At 38.0% G+C, this 23328-nt stretch overlaps 1 protein-coding gene across 1 annotated transcript; it reads left to right on the top strand.

Annotated features, from left to right (window-relative positions):
• The first annotated feature begins 404 nt into the window (after window positions 1–404).
• Window positions 405–23328, top strand: LOC144187149 (calcium/calmodulin-dependent protein kinase type 1D-like). The gene is made up of 11 exons (XM_077710599.1): window positions 405–502; window positions 11972–12103; window positions 13015–13089; window positions 13792–13930; window positions 14009–14135; window positions 15308–15383; window positions 16033–16145; window positions 17482–17560; window positions 19287–19374; window positions 19896–20046; window positions 21382–23328. Exons 1-11 carry the CDS (start codon window positions 408–410, stop codon window positions 21531–21533), a joined length of 1227 nt encoding a protein of 408 aa, XP_077566725.1. The 5' UTR covers window positions 405–407; the 3' UTR covers window positions 21534–23328.

Here is a 23328-nt window from a genome sequence, read left to right as displayed (position 1 = left end):
CGCATGAGAAAAAAAGGGGGAGGGCGTTTGAGGTTGCACCCATCAATGCACACCAGGAGAACCCCTGGACGGGGGACTTTCCGCCCGATTTGGTGCAATGCGAACGCTTCCACGCCGGAAAACGCCGTGACACGGGCACCCCTTTCTCTTCCTCATCCTCCGTGGCACCTAGCGTCCTTCCGTTGAGCCTTCCCCGTCCGCATCACCACCTCCACCGGCCTGGGGAGGAGACACGAGTGGGAGGAGTACCGCGTTTTCCCTCGTCACGCAGAGATCCACGGCGCGGATTAGTCCACTAAGAAGCTCGGGAACACTCAACACTTTTTTTTGTCCGATCGGCTTCAGACAGCTTTGAACCCAGCAGCGCTTTTTATCCACCCCCGTGTTTTTTCTTTCTCTCTTCTTCCATGGCGAAAGAAAACGGAGAGTCCGTGGACGGCTCGTGGAAAAAGCACGTCGACGACATCAAGAGTGTGTTCGACTTCAAAGAAGTCCTCGGAACGTGAGTTAACGTTAACGTGATCATTTTGGGAAAGTTTTCTAGTTGGTGGATGATAACATACACAAATGTTCATAATAGATTTCCAAGGTTTTGTTTGACAGCTGTCGGCGTTAATTGAAAATCACGTGATTCCGCGTTGCGCACCTGACGTCACGGTATGGTCACTTCCAAATGAAAATAGTAGTTTTTTGTAATTGATAATTTTTAGTTTTTCTTTGTTACTATAAACTCAAGTGTTTCCTGTTTGTTTTAATTAGTTAAATAAGCGACAAATGTTGCAGCAAGTGACTTATTTCTGACACAAATCCCCCAATTAAGTGATCAAAAGGCTCAATGACAGTTGGTCCTGATGATGCTTCCATTCTGAGCTGCCTTTGCCCCGCCCATTTTAAAAAAGCCCCTAAATGGTGACGTCACAACCAGAATGAACTGCAGATTTTTGTAGTCTGTCAACATGCTATTCATAGGCTTTCTATTCTGTTGTTGCAAGCGCAGCACTATAATCCGTTATGATTGCATACCTGTCCGCGTATACACATTTTCCCGATTTGATACATTTTTTGATCGTTTAAAATTGTGTACAACTATTGTATGGAAAAATGTTAGTGCGATTTTTAAATTTTTTTTTTGTATAACCAATCTCGTCTTCCCCATTTCGGCTCTAATCCGGATCGTCTCCGTCACTGGTAGCAGATGAATGTGATTGCTAATTTTGTCATGTTTTGAGCATCATATGTGCTATATTAATATTCATATCACTATATAAATATATAGCGTGTCAGCAAGCAATCTACCCAGACAATCAAGCTGTCAGCGTCACACAGCGAATCTTGAATTTAGTGCATGCAAAAGGTGCACCAATTGACCGGGCATCCACTTTGAAGGAAATTTTAGACTTGAGTGCGCCCTATGTGAGTAAATATGTGACACTTTGTGTTTGGTTTATTATTGCTGGAGGGGAATTGCATTCATCAATAAGGGATGCAATTGGCCAAGGTTGACAGCTATGTGCTTGTGACTTTACAACCAGAATTGATGAAATATGTGGTCGTTCTTCAAGTCATTGTAACTATGAAATGATTAGGGCAGGGAGATTTCAGGGTAAGATTGCACAGTATTTTTTTTTGATCAGTTTATGGATAATTATCACAAACTATCACATCTTTTGTCTTTCAAATTTGTCACTTCCAACTTGTGTGAATAAGTAAATACATTCATTTTCTTGATATTTAAGTTTGAAAGTAACCAAGTTACCCTAATTTAAAAAACAAAATATAAAATATGATTATTTTAAGTGTTTTTATTGTTCTGTTGTATAATAAAGACAACTCTGTCCTTACACTATAAAAAGTAATGAATTAAAACCAGCAGAAATTTGTACAATAATCTTTATTTTGATATTTCCTTTCAATCCAAGAGGTACTGTGCAATATGAAATAAATAAAATAATTATTTAGATGTAATATTTTACATTTTCACACTTACTGAGACTTAGTTACATTAACACAAACCTATCTTATTTCCATCATTTCCTGAAGTCAACTGTGCCACGTCCTGAAGTCGCAATGCTATCTTGTAATTTTGTCAATCATCTGTGGCACCAGCGTAGACCGGTTTTTCCCCTTAAATATTTCTCTGGCAATCTATGCGTTAAACCTGTGCGATGTGTTTACCTGGAGTCCTGTGTGATTTCCCCGAGGCTTTCTTTCGCCCTCATCCGTCCACCCACGTTCACCGGTGAATAACATCAGTGAATCATCAAGGTTTATTGTTCAATCACTGGCTAGTCAGAAGAAACAGGCCTTCCATGACCTACAAGCTTGAACACTTCTTTGTACTTTGGTTTATGCCTTCTTGGTCGTCCATTCATTATGCCTAGAATACTGTTGTAAAATACTTATCTACTTGAGCCCTTAATTATTAATTTCATTGTGTTTGTCTTTGTTTAATTGTCATCGAGGAATACTACGTTTTTGTCAAATTTTAGTCGACTAGTACACCTAAAGGTTTTGTCTTTAAAAATGAAAGATATTTTTCTAAACATATATAACGAAAACATTGACAGACGACTAGACATTATAGACAGTCTAAAGACAGATTTAAGTATGTGCTGCATCATAAAATATTCCCCAGAGCGCAACATTCTAAATGTATCAGCACAATAAAGCTAAAATATTAATTATCAAATGCCCAACATTTCGTCCCAATCAATACTGATGTAAGAGTATGATTTAAAGTATCAAAAAATATAATAATCTCTCCTTCTTTTGGCAACATTTCTCCCCAATTTGAGAGCATCAATTGTTCTAATTGTAGTACCAGACACTATCAGTATTTAAAAGCTCATTCACTGTTTCACAGCCAGGACAAAACCCACTCTACTCCTCCTAAATTTAAGATTTGACCTTCCGATGGTCCTCTTATAGTTGAAGAACAAACCCAGAAGTGTTAGGCCGACACGCTAACCACTCACTCATCCCCTTATAACTGTATAATGGAAAATGCGAATAGAAACATAGCATAAATATTTCCTGCAGCATTGTAATTTACAAAGATCAATACTTGGCATTGATAAAATAGCACCTTGCAATATAAACAACCTAGATGCTCCCATTTCTTTGTGCAATACTGCACCAACTCTGCCATTTTGCGGTCTTTAAATGTGATTCATACTCGACTCTGTCCTCCAAAGCAGTTCAAATTAATAGCTACACATTCACTTGACTCATTGAATTGCACATAACAAATAAATACATGCTGCAACTCTTAATAATAAAACAACCCTTTGTACAAAGGGTACATAACAGTCACAATTATGCTCCCTTGGGGTGACTGCCTAGAGCTAATAAGATCTTGAAGAACCAACTCACTCCTCCAACCTGGACACGTACCTCAGAGGCTAAATTGGGCCCTTAAGCTGCTGAGAAAGCAAATTAAGTCACCTGACCGCAAGCACCGTGCAAATCCCCAGTGGCAGGTTCTCCATATTTGTTTGGACCAGCTATTACCAGGGCTTCATTGATTTACTCATTTGTTCCCTAACCAAATTTGTCGCTTTATTAAAATGGAATGAATTGATTTCAGTGCCCCTAAAATAGTATGTATACTGTATTCATATATAAATGATCGGAGCAGTTTATTCTCACTAGGGTTGCGGTGGTGCTGGAGCTTACCCCAGCCAACAACGGGTAATAGGCAAGGTACCCCCTGAATTGGTTGCCAGCCAATTGCAGGGCAGACAATTTTAAGTCCTCAATCAGACGCCAATGCATGTTTTGGGGATGCAGAAGGAAATACAAGTACTGGAGAAAACCCAAATATACTTCACATGGGTCATTAAGTCAACTTTCTGAGTCTGTAGTACTGTTTTTCTACATCACACAGGTAAACTGTTTAAATTACAAAACCAGTACACCACTTTTGACACCATCTTGCCTCCCTTTTCTAAATGCACCTGAGGCATGTCTAAAGTGTAAAGACTATTGGTCCTTGGAGGTAGTCTGAATGCTGTGCAAGTGGCAGCTAGGCAACAAGGATGATGGAAGTCTTTGGTTGCTACTACCTCTGAACACGACGCCACCTACCACATCCCACCGCCTACGTCTTTTACAGTTTGTTAGGATTATTGATGCTTTTAAATCATTCACCTAAAGGAATATAAAATAAAAGAAGCCGGTTAACAACTGTGTCATGCCAAGCCCAAGGGAAGCATGTGGGAAGAAACGCCCTCAATGAGCTCTAATTTGTTGCCAAACTTTTTCAGGGAGATTATATTTACAGGCTTTTGTGCACGACAATCCTGGAAAGTAGACTCAGGAACTCTTGTGGGGTTTTGTTCATCAGTAATTCCTCATAAAAGTTGCCAGAATTGTATCTAAACAGTGAATTTGATTTTTTTTTTTTGTTGAAATAATGGGGGAAAATGGCTCTTTTTCCATTTTCCTAACTTATTCACGCCAATAGAGAGCCAATCAACTTTAACTATGATGGCTAGCAGTGATTTTTCACCTCACAGTTGAAATAGATTGGATGGCTATCGCTATAATTGGCAGTAAATGAATAAATGTTAAAACAGCACATTGCTAATTATGTATGGAAAAGGGCAAAGACAGCAAATTAGTTAGATCAACAGCAAGTTGGCATGCAGTACCATGTAATTTATCACTTTTTGAAATACACAACAATGTGTTGTCAGACACATGAAAGAACATTTTATATCAATGACACAAAAGCAAATGTTAGCAAATTTATCTTGTTATTTTAATAGAAGACATTGCATAACTATTTGTTAGCCGAGCCAAATATACGATAAATGAATACTTCCTCCGAAAATTATTTTGCAAAAGCCATTGATTGTTAATTGGCAGGGTGTTTCTTTGGTAAATGCACTGTAATTGTTATACATGGACATAAAAATGCATTGCAAATAGCTTGGCAAATGTCATGGGAGGACTAACAATAATGTGTGTTGGTGCATTTAAAAATGTTTCCCTCAGGTGAGTTCAAAAGACTTGAGATGGGATAGAACAGCGGCGCATCGTCGCTTCGAAGCTAGCCAGGCTATGTATTTTTGTCTTTGACTTTAAAAATAAACCGGTTTGATGCTCCCATTGTCAGTTTCAAGTTGCAGATACATCTGGTCATCTTTTATCTATCTTTAGATTGAAGGGATAAAACATTTATTTTTACACTGTAACTCCTTCCTTTACTATCATCCTCATGAAAGCACCTAACAATGAAAAAAGTTGACTCATCCAGTCTCTCTCTCTTTTTGTCACCCAATCCTTGCTTATTAATCCCCCCCATCGCCGCCCCCCTCTCGGCCTTTTACCAAAAAGGTGGTCCGGGTGACCGAGTGAGTTCCGGCATATGTTGTTGTAATGCATCTTCCACTCGATGATGGAGAGTTGTTACTAAGCAGCACCACAGTACGTGAGCAGCATGCGAATGCAGAGTCGATAGCAGGCCTTTTGCCCACGTTTCCATTAAAAATGAACAAAAAAAAAGCCTTCGTAAAAGCTCTGGATTTTCTATCCGCAGAGGACAATCTGAGAATTCCCAGGCCCTTTTTTTTACGGGTGATTATTTGATAAAAGAGCTCAAGTGGTTTGTGTGTCATGAGCAGCCCACATTTACAGAAACTGAGAGGCACACTAAAGCTTAGACAATGTGTGACGTATGTATGTACTGTACTGTATGTTCTATGCAAGGAATCCAACCACCCACGCCCATTGTTTTATGTGTAAAATAGGTCCTAATGAGTGTATGGCACCAATCAAATGTGTCATTTACGTGATTTGCAGTTGCCTTTGTAAGTGATAATACCCTTCAAAAGAGCAAATTTACATGAGTGATAAAGCAATATGTCACGCCACACTTTTTTTATTATGAGTGTAATGCAAAAGCCAAATATTATGCTAATAAATCCATGTTATACATTTTTTGTCATAAGCTTAATTTGTTCCACTCGGTATGTTTTCAACAGCAGGCGGTTTACACATGGTTACATTAGGTAGAAAAAAATAATTAAAAAATCCCATGGAATGGTTGCCTTATTAGAGTTGGCGGAACAAAAACAAATTGCAATATTAGCACTCACTGTATTTTCCGGGATAGTCGCGCTTGAGTATAAGTCGTATAAGCTAAAGAATACACAATGAGGAAGGAAAGAATTCTATGTAAGTCGCACTGGACTATACATAAGTATTAATCTTGGTGGAGCAATATTTTTTTTTTTTCATAAACCAAGTACAAACTTAGGTTTAAGTAACGATAGTCAAATGGAGAAGATGGGATATTTTGATAATGCAGCATGCACTTTAGCCCATACTTTGACTGTCTTATTGCTTCTGTTGTTGTAATTGTAATTGTTGTTGTTGATATTGTTGTTTTATTATTGTTGTTATTGTATTCTTATTGTTATTAGTGTATTCTTATTCTTATTCTTACTATTATTGTTAAAGACAAATCTTTAAATTTTACAGATGAAAACATTTTGAGTCGATTTAGTCGACTACTAAAAATATTTTTTATTATAGTATTGGTCTATGGAAAATAGAGAGACTTACATATTTAACAATGACTAAATAGCATTTTGTTTTTCATTTCTTTAACACTAAATTCTTTGAATTTTTACAGATAAAAAGGTTTTGAATGAAAGTAGGTTAAATAGGTAGCACAAACATCACGGCATCTTTAAGCATCATCAAATTGAACAAAATGTAAAATATCAAATTTGACATATTTTTTAATTCTGACATTTTATTAAGTCTGCTGTTAATAATTTATTGATTTAATTGAAACTGGTGTGTTCAATTTCTACACAATGCCCTATTAAATCAATTTAAGGCCTTTAAATTGAAATCAGATCCGGCAGACTTTGAAGTATCACCAAATATTGTTTTGTTACCCAAATAACTTATATTGTATTGTATATTCATAAAATTGCTGATTTACACCCCTATTTAACATACAAGTGCTTGCTTGCCTAGTTTGCTTTAGGCACACGGCCATCAATCATGTCAGGAATGCAAAAGAAATGGCATCTCATTTCCGCATTCATGTCATACAAAGTCGCTGATTTCAGCCAAAATTCACACAAGTTTAAAAATGGCTTCAACCTCCCCAAAAAAAACACTGCCTCCCCAACTCACATGTAGAAAAAAAAAAAAAAGAAAAAAGCATACACTGAGGCACACAAGTACTCTCACACTCCCTGATGAAAACACAATTATCTACTGGAACATAGACACTCTCAGCTCCCCATAAATTCACACAAAAAGAAAGATACGCTGACACACGCTCAGATGAAGACAACACTCTCCCAAGCCTTATTTTTCAGACAGATAACACAATTAAAAAAATGTGACATAGGTTGGTATACTTTTGTCAGTCATATATATTACTCAAATACACACACACTGTCATCTAAGAGGTGTGAACATGAACAAGAGAGAGTAGAATTCTGGAGAATTGCTGTTATGTGAACAAGTGAGTCAGCATGCAGATGTGATCCTCTCTTTCGTTTCACAAGCATTGCGGCACCAGTAGCGGCAATTTATTTCTTCAAGTCACATCTGCTGCTTTGTGTCTTGATACAGAATTTGATTTATAAGTTGGCAATGGTGGCCTTTAGTCAGAATATTGATATTGTTGGATCTTGTAAACACCAGTAACATTGTAAAATTGGTGTTGAAGAATAAATCGCTGAACATAAACAATTTATCTTTAAACAAAATATAGATTTTAGTTTGTAAATTGATCAATCTGTTCTATGTTTTATGTTAAAATTCATGGATATCTTTTATTTTCTGTACCGCTTATCTTCACAAGGGTCTCAGGGGGTGCTGGAGCCCATCCCAGCCAACAATAGCACCAGGCGGGGGACACCCTGAATACCGGTGGCCAACTAATTTAAAGTGTTCAACCGGCCTATGACGCATGATTTTTGGAAGTGGGAGGAAACCGGAGTACCCGGAGTAAACCCACGCAAGCCCGGGGAGAACATGCAAACTCCACACAGGAGGACCAACCTGGATTTGAACCCAGGACCGGTACTTTCACCATGTATGTAAGCATGTAAGCAACATGTAGGCATTTACAAGACTTTTACTCATATTGAACTAACGGCTGTTTTGCCAAGGTTAATATTTGAAACCCATGCAAGGTCACAGTTTGATTTTGTCATTGGCAGGAAGTGACGCCGCTACTCTTCAGTGAGGTGCAAAGAGAGAATAGAATTTGAGTTGCAGCTTTCCAAGTGACTTCCTGTGCTCTCGGGTGTCCCGCCCGCTGCTATCGCAGCTCTGTGAATTTCAAGCACGTAGTCATATTGAAATGATGCTCCTTGCGGCGACAGCTGCTGTGTGACGTGCAGCGCTGTGGTATTCTGTTTAAATTCATCCACTCGCTCGCTCCGATGATTTCTTTGTCTCGCCTTGCAGGATGTCAGACCTGTTGCATCACAGCATATCGCCAGCCAGCTGTCTTTTTTTGGTACCTGAGCTTTTACCAGCTCTTAAAGTCCTACTAACACTGATGTGTACACATTAATTCGATGATACAATGTTGACAAAGAGTATTCCAAAATAAACAATAAAGACTCACACAGATCAGGACTTATTTAAATTTGAAAAAAAATCAATGTAACATTTTAGATAAGCAATCTTAAAAACCAATGACCTAAGAGGAGGACTGAATCCAATAGAGGGAAAAGAGTGAAGACGATGATCCTGTTGTGTTTCTCATGCTACTTGTTTGAATACAAAATTGAAAGTTGGTCAGAGGGGAACGTAAATCCTGAAGAACATGACATTTTACCGGACAAATTTAAGCCGGTGGCAGAAGCACCATAACACAGCCCCGATATGATAAACCCTTGGGCTCCCTTAACCACAGATCTTCTGAATGGTAAATATGTTTTACATTTGGGACCCTCATCATTTATCATCTGGAATTAAAACTGGAGCTTTTTTTCCGGAAAGCCTGGGCGGACATCACTAAGTCCTTGTTTTTTTGGTTCCTTTTTTTCATTGTTAACTATGGAGTTCAGGATGAGTTCCATGGTTTTTGAGATGTTTAGTGCCAAGTTGTTGAGAGTGCAACACTTGCTGAGTCTATGGACTCAAGAACAAACAAACAAACACAGATAATCAATACATAGTAATGCTAAATAAATAATCAATAAATTAGTAATAGTAGAGAAATAAGTGATCAACTTAATAAATAAGGATACGTAGTCCTGAACATGGGTTGCCATGGGTAAGTAATACAAAGTGACTAAAGTGGCTAGCAATAAGTTTTGATTAGGTCCTAAGTGCAGAACTCTGTATGGTGACAACTCTTGGGAAGATAGCGTCCTTCAGTCTGTTTGTCTTGGCTGTTATGAGTCTGTAGCGCCTTCCAGAGGGCAGCAGGTTGAGGTCGTGGAAGCCAGGAGGTGTATTGTCTTTTAAGATGTTCTCTGCTTTACAAAGGAACTGGAATTTGTAGATGTAGATTTAACGCCACTCCTGCAATTGAGCCTAAACAAAGAACGACATTTGTTGACCACATGTAATTTGTAACATCAGACTAAGCTACTTGCTTCCTTCTTTTTGTTCAATTCATCAGAATAAGGTTATAGGATTAAAAAATAGAGGTTTATATTGGCATCTTTGTGTTGTATTAATTACTTACACAACACATATTAACCAATAAAGCTATGGAACCTCTTGGAGAGACAACTATTAGTGAAACTAAACGGAAGGGGAAGAGGATGTTTTGTGCGAAGAGGCCATCCGCCTGTCTAGCAACTCTGTCTGAAAGTGAAGTGGGATTAAAACTGTGTTTTGTTTAGTTTAGTTTTACAAAGATAGGGACTAAGTATTGTGTTTCAATGAAATTCCGTAAAGTGCCTCTGGAGGTGATTGTGCTACAACTGGGTAGTAAAATGAAAGTGTGTGAAGGTGGGAAAGTCAGAGTGCATCTTCATGCTTTCTACATGCAACCCCTAGCTCACAAGTGAGTGCGTGGAGTGGGGGATTAACGTGGATTTGTTGGCCACGCTGGGATTTAGCATGGCCAGTTTAGAGCTGGCAGGGAGGGACTGATTACACTGAGGACATAATGGACCCTCTCATGTTAGTCACTAGGCCTTTTCAAAAGATGGTGATTCACTCATGGGGTTTTTCCATTTCACACTTGATATGCTGTGTTGTTGGAGACTTTCAAATGTTGTCTTACCACATCCTTTTAAAAATCAATCTGATTTCAATCGACTATATACATAAAAAGGACTACAATAGGGACCAGGGTTTTGTGAATAATGGCAAAGACAGCGACCGTATTTGCCAAAAAGCATTCTTTGATTATATATTATTTTTGAAGGAACTCTTAGTTACCGTATTTACTCTGATTATAAGATTCCCCCACATATCAGCTGCGCCCTTAAAAATGCCTTAAATCGTTGAATTTTACAATTTCTCACGTATAAGCCGCCCCCTGATTCACAATTTTCAACTCCATATTCATGGTTTTATTAGGGAGTACAAATGTGTTACTTTGAAGGGAAAATTCAAAGGCAAATCATCATGTGATATTTCTGATATTTTGTATGAATCAAAAGCACATTATTAGGGTTAATATCATAAGGAATTGATTCATCAAGTAATGGTTGTTTTCTTACTGCTAAACAGAAAATAACCAACAAATAGTGAATGTTACTTTGCCGAGATCTACTGTACCTTTCATTTGGTCATCATTATTTTGAATTACAAATACAGGTTATATGCAAGAAAATACGGTAACTAAATCCACAATATCGCACTTTAAAAATTTAAAACGAATCATTTCAAGTTAATCAACACCACTCAGATTCAATGAAATGTTTCTCCAAAGAAAAGTAAGATTTATTGTAGGATGTCGGGGTTCAATCCGAGTATGTGCTACCATTCGATATTATATCACTGAATAAATGGATTGACAAGACCCAAACTACAAATATATTTGGGTCCTATGTATTGTAGTTTTATTAGTGATTGGAGATTGATGTATGTCTATGTTCTCTTGGGTTTAAGTCCTAAAGAACCAGTGTTGTCATACCATAGTGAAATATCTTGAACCCTTGAAAGTATATTCTCTTCCGACAGGAACGTTGTGTTGTTTTTTATTTTTCGAGAATTCATGAACGAGTTGGCAAGTCGCTGCAAGAGACATCATAACAAATTTCCCTGCTGCTGGGCTGGATTTTGATTGAGCCGGAATGTTTTTCAGCCGAAGCAGGTCATTCATTCTGTAATGTCCTGAGAGTAAATGTGCGGCACAAGGACTCAATGCCATCAATCAATCTTTCTTCTAACGTTGGGGTGAGATAGAAACAAGAGGCAGCAAGATAAGCCCGTTCAGCAAAATGTAATTGGTTGAGCAAATATTTTCATGATTTCTGACTGCATTTGGTTTATAACCCAAATATTAGAAAGGAAAAAAAAAACACGATTGATTTCTTTCACGTTTTCCCGTCACAACAGACTGTCGGATTTCCCTTATCTTGTTAGTTCTCTTTAAATATTGACAATTGCTCCTTGTGGTCTTGTACTTTGTCACAAGTGTCGTTTAAGGATGTCTGTACAAATACAATGAGGCTTTGACTGACAAATTATATTTCGTGGCACCACAAACTATAAAAGAACAAAAACTACACTGAGAATAGGCTTATTAATAGTTAAACACCGAAAGTGCTGTGAAAAAGTATGTGCCCCCTTCTTGATTTATTTTTATGTATTTATTTTTTAAATTTAAGGTCTTGGAACCAATGCTAATTATCACACCGAGGCAGCCAAAGGATATAAAAAAACAGTTTCTAAACTAAAATGTAATATATTAATGCCAAAAAGTAAAAAGGTCAAAACTTTGATACTCAATGTACATCTGCATTTTCTGTAATGGCAGATGCTAAGTTGTCTCTTTCCTTCTTTTATGTCTCTGTTGCAGTGGTGCGTTTTCGGAGGTGGTAATGGCTCGAGAGAAGGTAACGGGAAAGATGGTCGCCATCAAGTGCATCCCCAAAAAAGCTCTTAAAGGGAAGGAGACAAGTCTGGAGAATGAGATCGCCGTGCTAAGGAAGTAGGTCCATTCATTTTTTTTCTTTAAAAACAACACTTTTTCTGAACTAGAAATCAAATCATTGACTTTTTAAAATTATTTTTGAAATTGTTCCTCATATTTTCCCATGGTCGAGATAGCAAAAAAGTGCATCGTTTATCAACTTCAGGCCTTATTATTCAAACAAAAGAATTCCAGACCATTCATAGACTAATAGACTAATAGACTGGGAAGATGAATTAACTTTCAACATATTGTACAGTAGTAATTTAACAGCAGACTTTCCTAACTAACAATTGAGTTATATGAACTTTCATTAGTTTTTTTCAATGGACTTTTTCCCTTTTGCTTTGTGTTACGAGTCTAAATTCGAGCATCACACTTGAGATGCAGCACACTTTGTTATTGTGTTGGTTTGCGGGTGTTCATGCTGCTCCTACGCGCAGGCAAACCTGGACATCAGGTGACTCGGTTGTCCTTCGCACCCCCCCGCAGCTCACTTATCAGTCACTACTCTCCGAATGTTGAGTCTAGTTGCCTGGTTACGGTTGCCATCCTCCTGATTTTCCTCCTTTTTATTATTCCCTCCACCCATTCCCGTTCCTGTCCTTCTCACGTCTTTCCAACTCCTCCCCGTCTTTTGGCCGCCTGATAGGCTTTAATTAAAACTTGAATTGCGGATTTGATGAGGAAGTTCCTTCGAGACTCCCACCTCAATCGTCTCATTGTAGGTCTGGGCTTGTTGCTATGTGACTCATTGATTACAAAGTTCCAACCCTCCCCCTCATTCACAAAAGGTTTACTGCTCACCAACGCTTTAAAGACTCGTCTTTTCTTTTTCCGAAGAACAACTAACGTTTTCCATCCCAATTACCAGAACATGTTATTAACAAACGCAAGGTGATAATTGCATCTCATTATCTCTTCCGCAGGATAAAGCATGAAAATATTGTAGCTCTGGAGGATATTTACGAGAGCTCCAACCACCTGTACCTCATAATGCAGCTGTGAGTATGCAATGCCCACCTTCTTACCCATGTCTCTATATTTGACAGGGATCTAAATGTTATTATTTTTAGATTGGAATTCTTGGATCTACTATCATAAAATTACTAGTCAAATATAAGACATTTTGAGGCGTCAGAGTTAATGATGATGAATTTTCACATTGTATCTGTCATGATACAGACCGAAATAGTCACTACAGTGGTACCTCGACATACGAGTGCTCCGACATACGCGCAATTTGAGATGCGAGTAAAATTTTGAGATGCGAGCAGACAGCGGACATGAGAGGCCGCTCATAAGAACATCATGGGCACTGTCTCTCTCCCCGCAACTCCCTCATATAATGTCTCTGCGAGCACTGGGCGGAGCATTGCATTTTTTCAGTGTTTTTTTTCTCCCGTTAGTCTTTGCGAATGGCGGAGGGATCGCTAATACAAGGACTATATATTACTTCTCGTTGGCAAGTGCATTAGCCTATTGTGAGGATATTTTGGGAATATTTTGAGGGAAATACAAAATCAAAAAACCCTTGATATTGACTGAAAGTCAGTGTGGAGGCGGGGCAAATAGAGCTAACCCGGGAGAAGAAAGGTATCAGAATGCCAAATGTTTAGTGTTAGTTGATTTGATTGATTGATTTGATTCGATGAGCCATTATTTTTACTTTATTAAATGGATTGTTATTTGGTGGTTTTTGATAGGGTGTCGGGTGGTGAACTCTTCGACCGCATCGTGGAGAAGGGATTCTACACCGAAATGGATGCCAGTCGACTGATCCGTCAAGTTTTGGATGCCGTAAACTATCTCCACTCCATGGGTATCGTGCACAGAGACCTAAAGGTATGTAAGCTTTGTGGCTTGTAAGTCAATTCAACCTGAATGCAAATTCTGAAACTTTAATCTTGTCACATTCTTCAGCCAGAGAACCTTCTCTACTTCAGTCCGCACGATGAGTCTAAAATCATGATCAGTGACTTTGGGCTGTCTAAGATGGAGGGGACCGGCGATGTGATGGCTACTGCCTGCGGAACTCCAGGATACGTGGGTGAGCTTTTCGTTTGGTGAATCCTCGTTATCTTTGCTGACTTGAAAGAACTGCTTGCAAGATGGCAATAAAACCTAATCCAATCTGCCGGTGTATATCCGCATTAACCTTGACCATCTGTTGCAGACCCATGAATAACCTGCGAACCTACATTTATTTATTATAAGATGAAAATTGCTATATAAAAAAGAGAATATTTTTAAATATTTCCTATCACATAGTGGAATCTTAGTTTAGGAAGTTAATCTGTTCTCTGTCTGCCTGTGTTGACCAAAATACTTGCAAACTAAGTAAATGTTTCCTTTAATTAATGGATTAATTGCATTTGCATTCATTTGAATGATTAAAGTGAATGCAAATGCAACTAATCCATTTAAGCCTCTGACTTTGTATGTTTGTCCTTAATAATATTGTACAAAATACATCTAAATTTATAGGGAAACCTAATGCATGCTATACTATTTTTTTTTAATTGATACCGATTCTAGATAATCAAGGAGCTTGATATTCAGGGACTTTATATGAATCGATGGTGAAAAAATGCCTGAAGTCAGTATGTTTGCAAATTTAAAAACTAACATAAGTTATTAAAGTGCCTTAAATAATGTTTATTTAATAACTTCCCTGATTTGCAATAAGAAAACACTTAGTTAGTGGATATCTTTGTTTAAAAAATACTGTGTAGGAAGCTCCCAGGCCTTTTCATAATGTAAACAAAAACATCTAGAAATGAATAGGTACAAAGACATTCTATTTTCACTCACCTTTATTTTAAGTCTCAAAGTTTCTCTGAATCTCCGAGGAAGTCGACGTGATAGGCTCGGCTGCATTAAGCCCAAATTTCATTTAAAAATGTAATACATCATCCCTGGCATCATGAATTTGATATCTATTGCCCTCAAAAGCATGTAATGGCTTGATATGAAAAAGGAAATCGTTAAATGATTAATAATGTATGCCATTTTTTCACATGCCAAATAATTGGATCTAAAACAGAGGTTTTTAGATTAATTTTGCACAGTTTTAAAAAGTATCTTCAAAAATTGGTGATATTGCATGACTGCAAGCAAAGAACTATGAGTACTAGGCTTGCTGTAGTAGTGTAGCTAATTACCCTGCTACTTTATTGACAAATTTGCTCATAGTTATTCACATTTTTTGCTTTGTTGCAGCACCAGAAGTGCTGGCACAGAAGCCCTACAGCAAAGCTGTGGACTGCTGGTCAATTGGGGTCATTGCTTATATTCTGTAAGTGCTTTGTCCCATGTATTGGTCATTTACTGACAAGCTGGCTATGACTAACTACTGCGCTTTGCTTTGAAAATAAGCAACATCAGTGTAGCTTTTTGGTAGTGTCGCAAGAAGCGGGAAAGCCAATTAAAATGGCTCCTTTAGTAAAAGTCAATCCTAGAGTGAAATGCAGATAAGCCATTAGGCGACACTTTTGACTAATGAACACTGGAAATGGTATTTTTACAGTACATGAAATCTTGCCATTTTTAACAATGTAGCAATTCAGATACTTTATATTTTTACAAGCTAAAATATAAAAACCAAGATTAGAAAAAAAATCAAGTTCAAGATTGACAACAGAATTACTACTAGGCTATTCAACGTAAAACAAACAATTGCATTTTATTATGGATGTTAGTGGCCGCCATTGACTGTAACTCATAACATTGGAGCGGCATTTCTTTCTCAGATTATGCTGGCTTGTTTTGATCCACTTTTTTCTCTTTATATTAATGTAGTCTCCCTAATCTGCCTCCTTTTTTGCGTGTTATATGAAAAAGTGCTGGTGAATGCGATTAGAAAAGCGGCAAATCCTTTTTAGTGCCATCCGGGTAAACGCTGCCTCTCACACACTGTTGTGGTCCGTGTCCTTCTTTCTTGCCAGGCTCTGTGGCTACCCACCTTTCTATGATGAAAATGACTCCAAACTCTTCGAACAAATCCTTAAGGCAGACTATGAGTTTGATGCTCCGTACTGGGATGACATATCTGATTCTGGTGAGAAAACGCTGAACAACATCCAGTGTTCGTGTTTGTTTGATAAAGATGCCCCAAAGTTATTTCCCATTATGGCTAACTGTTTTATACAATTGATAGGTTGAATTGGATTAGATTAGATAACTTTATTCATCCCGTATTTCGGTATATTTCATTGTCACAGTAACAAGAGGGTGAGAATACAGATAGCAAAAGACATTTTAGACATGAGGAACTATAAATAAATACATAACTATATAAATATATACATACCTGTCAACTGGTACGTTCTCGCCGTAATTGGTACAACTGAAAGCCCATTTTTATATTGGTACGCTGTACACATGAAAATGGTACGCTAAACGGTGATTTTGAGAAAAAAAAATAAATTAAGGCACTTTCTAGCCATTTTTCACCATCCGCCATTGTTTCTTCCCGGAAACGCATGTCTGCCAAGTGATATATGTACCGGCGCCTCTGATTGGCTAAAAAAAAAAGATCATGATAAACATTTCGTTTTGTAACACTTTCACCATGTGATTTCCGTTTCCTGTTCCCTTGTTTATGTTTACTTTCATTTGATCAGCTGTTTCTGGTCTGTTTTGCAAAAAAGTAAAGTGGTAAGATTTTCCATGTATTTATACATATATGTAAGGGCGAAAACAAAATTTGGTAAGATCACAAATGGTTCGAGGTTGACAGGTATGATATATATATATAATTAAATAAAAAAATAACATGTATAATTTAATAAATACATGTGTTGCTATATATACACACTCCACATGTATGTATGTATATATATATATATATATATATATATATATATATATATATATATATATATATATATATATATATATATATATACACACACACACACACACACACACACACACACATATACATAGTGTGCATGCTTGAAGTGTTATCTCAGTATTTCTTTATTTGATTGCAATCCTTTTTAGAAAGTATTATTATTCTGCAAATGGTAGGTTTTGAAATTGGTCACGATGTGACTGCCACTTTGTGCCTCATGATACAAGTACCTGCCCTCTTGGTTCCTCCTCCCACCCCCACTAATATGGGGGAAGCACAAAATTGACTTTCAAGTCAAGTTATTAAGAATGAGCTTTGTATTGTTAGCTGTTGGACTTTTGTCAATAAGCCTACTTGCATTTTTCTTTCTGGGGTTAATGGGGGCTGTCACCGGATATAGCGGCTGTTTTTATTTGTGGCTCACAGACAAGTATTGCTTTGGTGCAATACTTGTCTCATTCACAAACCAAAATTTGTAGCAAGGTGACATTTCTATACCCCAAGAAATGATCATTTTTGTTTTAATTTGCATTTGCAGCCAAAGACTTCATCAGCTCTCTCATGGAGAAAGTTCCCGAGAAGAGGTTCACCTGTGACCAGGCTCTGGATCACCCCTGGTAAGGAAACGACACCCCCCCACCCACATCCGTGCACCCATCCTCATATCAACGTGTGATTAAACAGTCGTGTGACGCAGATACCTTTTGTAAAAGCAAGTGCGCCGTTGCCATGGTTTCCGTCTGCAAGGCCGGGTTGCCGAGATTATCCCGCTGAATAAATGACCGCCAATTAGCAGTGGCCGATGTGATCCTTGAAGAATGCGGTCGACGTAATGAACCATTAGGAAGTCTGGGGCTCGGGTTAACGAGAACGGAACAGCGTGGGCCTGTTTCTGCGTGGGCTCGACCAATGCCAATGAACGCCGTCTACACTAATGGATGTTCTTTCTTGCCTGTGCTTCATCTGGTGTAAATGTGCGGATTGTATTGGCAGGTGTTTCTCGCAGAGTTGATGCATTCGTATTGAACTCTAGAAGCGTATTAATCGCCAGCCTTGTATAGCTGTCAGTTGTTGGTAGTCAAGTCATCTACAATTTAAATTTGTATCTATTCGCTTCACTTTAGAGGGTTTTTTTATTCACATTATTAACATTGGAACGTTGGAATTTGTTCAATGTACTGGTTGGTGTATTGGAGCAAAACTATTAATAGCCAATTTCAACAAACAAGTCATCTTTGATTTGCAGACAGTACATTTCATCATCAGCATTTATAGTACGTCAATTGTAATTAATTCAATTTGTCAGGTCTAAATTGTTCCTGATGTTATTAGATGAATATACATTATATTACTCCAGATGATGTACATTTATACACATTTGTTTCCTACAGTATTGCAGTTCATATTTGTTTTCTGATTCACCGGCTGGAATGTTTTTCAAACTGCGCACATCTATTGTCATATAAAAGGACTTGGCGGGGAGATTTTTTTTCCTTTTTGATCTTTATTGCAGACCTGCGTAGGAAAATGTGCGAGACGGGAATGAGAAGAGGATAATAGACAGAGGGTGTCCACTCTGAGATCATTTCACATTTGAATGTAACTTGAGAAAACAGAAAGGGAGGGGCTTTTTAGACGATGACATATTACGTAATCCATCAGATGCGTACTGTGTTTTACATAAAGTACCTTATTTTCCCTAATATAAGGTGCACCTTCAATACATGACAAATTTATACTTGAAAGATAAGTAAGCACCTGCTTGGGTTTACCTACTTTTCACCATTATCCAAAGTCTTACAAAATGTGCAATTGCATACTTTGGCCAACTGTGTTTCACATAAACTACCGTATTTTCTGCACTATAGGCGCACCTCCAATAGATGGCCGATTTTAAAACAGTTTACATAGGGCGCGGTAGATGTAAGTAGTGTTTTTTTTGTCGATTATGTTATGCATCCACTAGATAGAGCTGCGCAAAAGGAATGGCACACCATGATTAATCAATATTGATCCAGATATAAGGCACATCTGATTATAAGGCGCACTGTTGTCATTTGAAAAAAATAAGTCTTATGGTGCGCCTTATAGTACGTAAAATACGGTAATTACGAATTGGCCCTTTCTTATCCTTTAAACATGCTTATTAATTACCTACTTATATGTCTAAAATGTGTTTTACTGTGTCGGCATTCTCACCCTCTTGCTACTGTGACAGTGAAATTACCTGAATACAGGATGAATAAAGTTATTTAATCTAATCTAAAGCAGGAGTGTTGTGAAATGTAACCTTAAAGTTTTTGTACACTTGTCTCAAAATACGTCTCAATTGTTCTTATTCAGGATCGCAGGAGGAACCGCCCTCTGCAAGAACATTCACGAATCCGTCAGTCGGCAGATGCGCAAAAACTTTGCCAAAAGCAAATGGAGGGTAAGGACAAATACAAACAAAAATAAATATGTTTTGTCAAAGAGGACCACCCTTTTGAACCTAAGAAGAGTGCCATCTTTAAGGAGCGGGTTAATACCATTACTTGTGATCTGCTTACAATAATATCCTGATATCATTAGTCTAAAAATTGTCTGGAAGTGTGTCCACTGAGGACCTGTTTTGCCACCAGGCAGGTGAATGAACTGTTGGTATGTACAACAGTTATTCATTATCCAAAACAACACTCACGTGACCCCTCCCACCAGACAAGTACGACAACTCCTGTTAAAATTTTGTGTCTACAACAAACTTGCCTCTATTCATCCTTTAATGATCAATGATTCAAACAAGCTAAAAATTGCCATTTTTCGTGACAGATTGAGGCAATTTGCCTTGCAATTCCTGTAAAACAAAGACATGAGTCTGCATTCTTACATTCCTCTTTGCAGAAGTAACTTATAGTTCAAGCGCATATTGTTTGTAAACATGACAAGACAACCTGTCTCCTCTCCTCCCATTAGCAAGCCTTCAATGCCACGGCGGTGATCCGCCACATGCGACGCTTGCAGTTGGGAACCAGCTTTGGCAGCAGCATCACCACCTCCAATCCCGCCACCAGAGCGCCGGCTAAAAGTCAGTCGGTGGACTGTTCTCCGCTCACCATCCACGACTGTGAGTGTGCATTTGAATTTGTCAACTAGAAAAAAAGCCGAGATGAACTGTGATCATTGTACTTGATGGTCTAAAACAAGTTAGTCAAGTTTGTTCATTTTCAACCTACGTACAGTTTCCCTCATTATTTCGGTGTCCAGGAATTGTTCCGAAATTAGCAGGAGATCTTAATTTACTACGCCGTGTCAAAGGATTAATTTTGTTAATAAATTACAAGAACAAAATAATTGGACATCCAACTAATTAAACAATAATAAGGAATACATTACAAGAATTTCAATGCTAAGACTAACAAGCCTTAAACAAAACTCAAAGATATTGGCCTATCATTACAATAATACCATATGTTTTAGTTTAAAACTGCCACCAGGCTTGCAAATGTTACATGGGGGTACATTTTCATTCCTTCTGAAATGTGGTTATCAAATGGTAACACAGTAATTGTCTAAATGTGTCCAAGTGATATCACTCACTATAATATTGCCGATATACAGCGAATGGGTCTTTTTCGTTGAAGTAATTGCACTCCTTTTCTGCTCATGGGAGGCTGTTACATTGTCATGGTAATGATTTGCCATACGGAAAAAAACATCTCCAATTTAATTATCAGCTACAGAAATGCAGACTAAACAAGCACAGTGAATTAACTTTAGTGCTAAATGAGTTCCCATTAGATGGATTTTATAGTATTTGCCTAGGGATTAGATCCAACGCCATCCTGGCTCAAGTACTGAACAAAAAAAAAAGCTCAGCAGAAAATGGATGTCCAGAAAATTACTTTGTCGCAAGACAATTCCTCATTTGGAAACCGACTAGCATTGCAACAGAATGGAAAACGTATCCCTTTCACGTTTTTCTCATATTTTATACGTTTTTTGATCATTTCAAATTTTGTGTGCCTTTATAACAACTTTTGTACAGACTTTTTAAAAAATGTTTTTTTTTGTAAACTTGTTTTACCCATTCTGGCTCTAATTGTCTCAGTCACTGGTAGTAGACGTCATTGTCGACTGCTAATAGTCATGATTTAACGCACATTCTCCCTTTCACACATCCGCCTTTTCACTATATAAATATAGCGTGTCAGCAAGCAATGTACCCAGACAGTCAAGCTGTCAGCGTCATACAGCGGCATCTACGGAATCTTGAATTTTGTGCATACCGATTGAACACCCCGTCCACTTAGGAGAAAATTTTACACTTTAAGTGTGCTCTATGTAAGTCAATATGTGCCGCATTGTAACATTGTAGCCGCTTAGAAAATCTGTCTTGTTGTTTTTTTGTGCATTACCAAAGGGATGTCTGGTTGTACTTTGTCATATACTTTCCCTACAGGTCCTGCAATGGCCCCCCTGCCATCCTCAGTCAATGCGTCCAATCAGGGCTCAGAGGAGTCTTCTCCATTGCGGGAGGAGCCACCACTGGGGGCTGAACCAATCATGCCACGCCCCTCCACGGTCACGGTCATCCACACAGGGACTAAATGACGCCAGGTTCCGCGGGAGGTGAGCTGGGAAACCACTGAGCTTTAAGACCGGGGTGACGTTTCCCTCCCGAGTCTTTTCATTCTGAGTGGTCGCCCAGCTCGCCTATCCCGCCGCCTCCCATGTTGGTTTTTTCTGCAAATTTTGGGGGAGGAATTTGAGGAGGTCAGCCTCGTTTGCTGAGGAAGAGATGGATAAATTCCACTCAATGTCACTTCCGACGCCACATTAGGGCCGTACGGAAGTCCAGGAAGCGCCGTGTTAAGCGGAATTGTATTTTTATCCAAGCTGCTGTCGGCGTCGTCCAATCAGATGCTCCGATGTATGCCTTGTGTAAATATTCCGCCTGGAGCCAAATCCTAAAGCTTTGCACTGTGCTAAATCATGGTGACGTCATCGCACCTTTGCTCTCCATATTGGTTCCTTTTGACCTTAATTCCACGACGCCAGGTGCAACGCACGAATGTATCGGGCAGTTGTCGTCTTTTAATGCTAACACTACCGCATTGAACGGCGACGTCCTCTCTGACCGTAAGAGGACAACCATGAGTTCTCAGGGATGTTGCTCGACATGAACCAAACAAACACACTCGAAACCCACTCCTATTATCCAACCAACACTGTGTATTGATTGTTAACTCATGTGCCAATAGGAGCGTTTGCTTCCTTTCTGTAAATCGCTCGTCGTTGGTGGTGTACATACGCGACTCACAAAAATTGAGGATAGCCGGCTTTTCGGGATGAACTGAAAAGTTTGACCTTCTCCATCCTTCTTAGTCATGTTTTTATTTTATATGGACATCACACATGTATACACTGTACAAACTAGATATGTTTTTTTTTTAAAGTGTTTTAGCATCTCTGCTAATTTAGAATATTTATTCACAGGAAGACATACAGAACATAAGAAGGTAGATTTAAAAAAAAAAAGTAGCTTTATTACAAAAACAGTCCAGGATTAAAAGTATGTTCAGATAAGTGTAGCAATCTATCAATTAACACTTGGATTAACAGATACTTTTGTTTAGTTTAAATAGTTTAAATCTTCTTAATTGTGTCTAGGCAGTAAATATTCTCAGATATCTGTGATCGATCATACATATTTGCGTTGAACCGACATTTTTAAATGGTAAACATCTATTTTCTGATAATCTGAAGCTGTATGAAATTGAATACAACAAATACAATATAAGGAATGCTCAAATCGATTTAAAACTTGGGGAAAAAATGGACCGTTTTCTGCACATAGTTGTTCATCTATTAGGGGCACTTCTTTAATATTGAGTCATGATATTCACCTATTTCCAAATAAGATGTGAAATATATATATTTTTTTCCTCACCTTCATTATCTTATCTTGTCTTTAGTTGCTCACCTTTTTGGAATGTATTGTGGGGTTCAAATTTAAAAAACAAAAATGGTGGGACTCCAATTTGCATCAAGTGGACCAGAAAAAAAACTAGATTAAAAAAAACTAAATGGCGGAGAGTAATTTGAAGAAGTAATTGTCATTTCTAGTTTAAAGTGCTTCCAAAATAACAGTTAGTAGTTCATTTTTCTGTTATACTTCAAATGTTTGCTGGTACTATCCTTTAAAATGGAAGTATCATCTGCATTATAATCTGATAGAATGGCTTTTCTTTTACCCAAACGTAAAAAGTGTATGTATGTAGAAAACACCCATTTCACAAATCCTAAACATGACTTTATAGAAGGTCAAATTCAATTCAATGCAGTTTCAGTCCATCCTGAAATGTATGCCTACTATCCCCAAACTTTTTGGTGCATCGTGTATCTT

This window comes from Stigmatopora nigra, chromosome 2, assembly GCF_051989575.1.
Source record: "Stigmatopora nigra isolate UIUO_SnigA chromosome 2, RoL_Snig_1.1, whole genome shotgun sequence".
NCBI classification, from domain to species: Eukaryota; Metazoa; Chordata; class Actinopteri; order Syngnathiformes; family Syngnathidae; genus Stigmatopora; species Stigmatopora nigra.
Note: the sequence above shows the minus strand (reverse complement) of the source record. Positions and strands in the feature narration are given on the sequence as shown.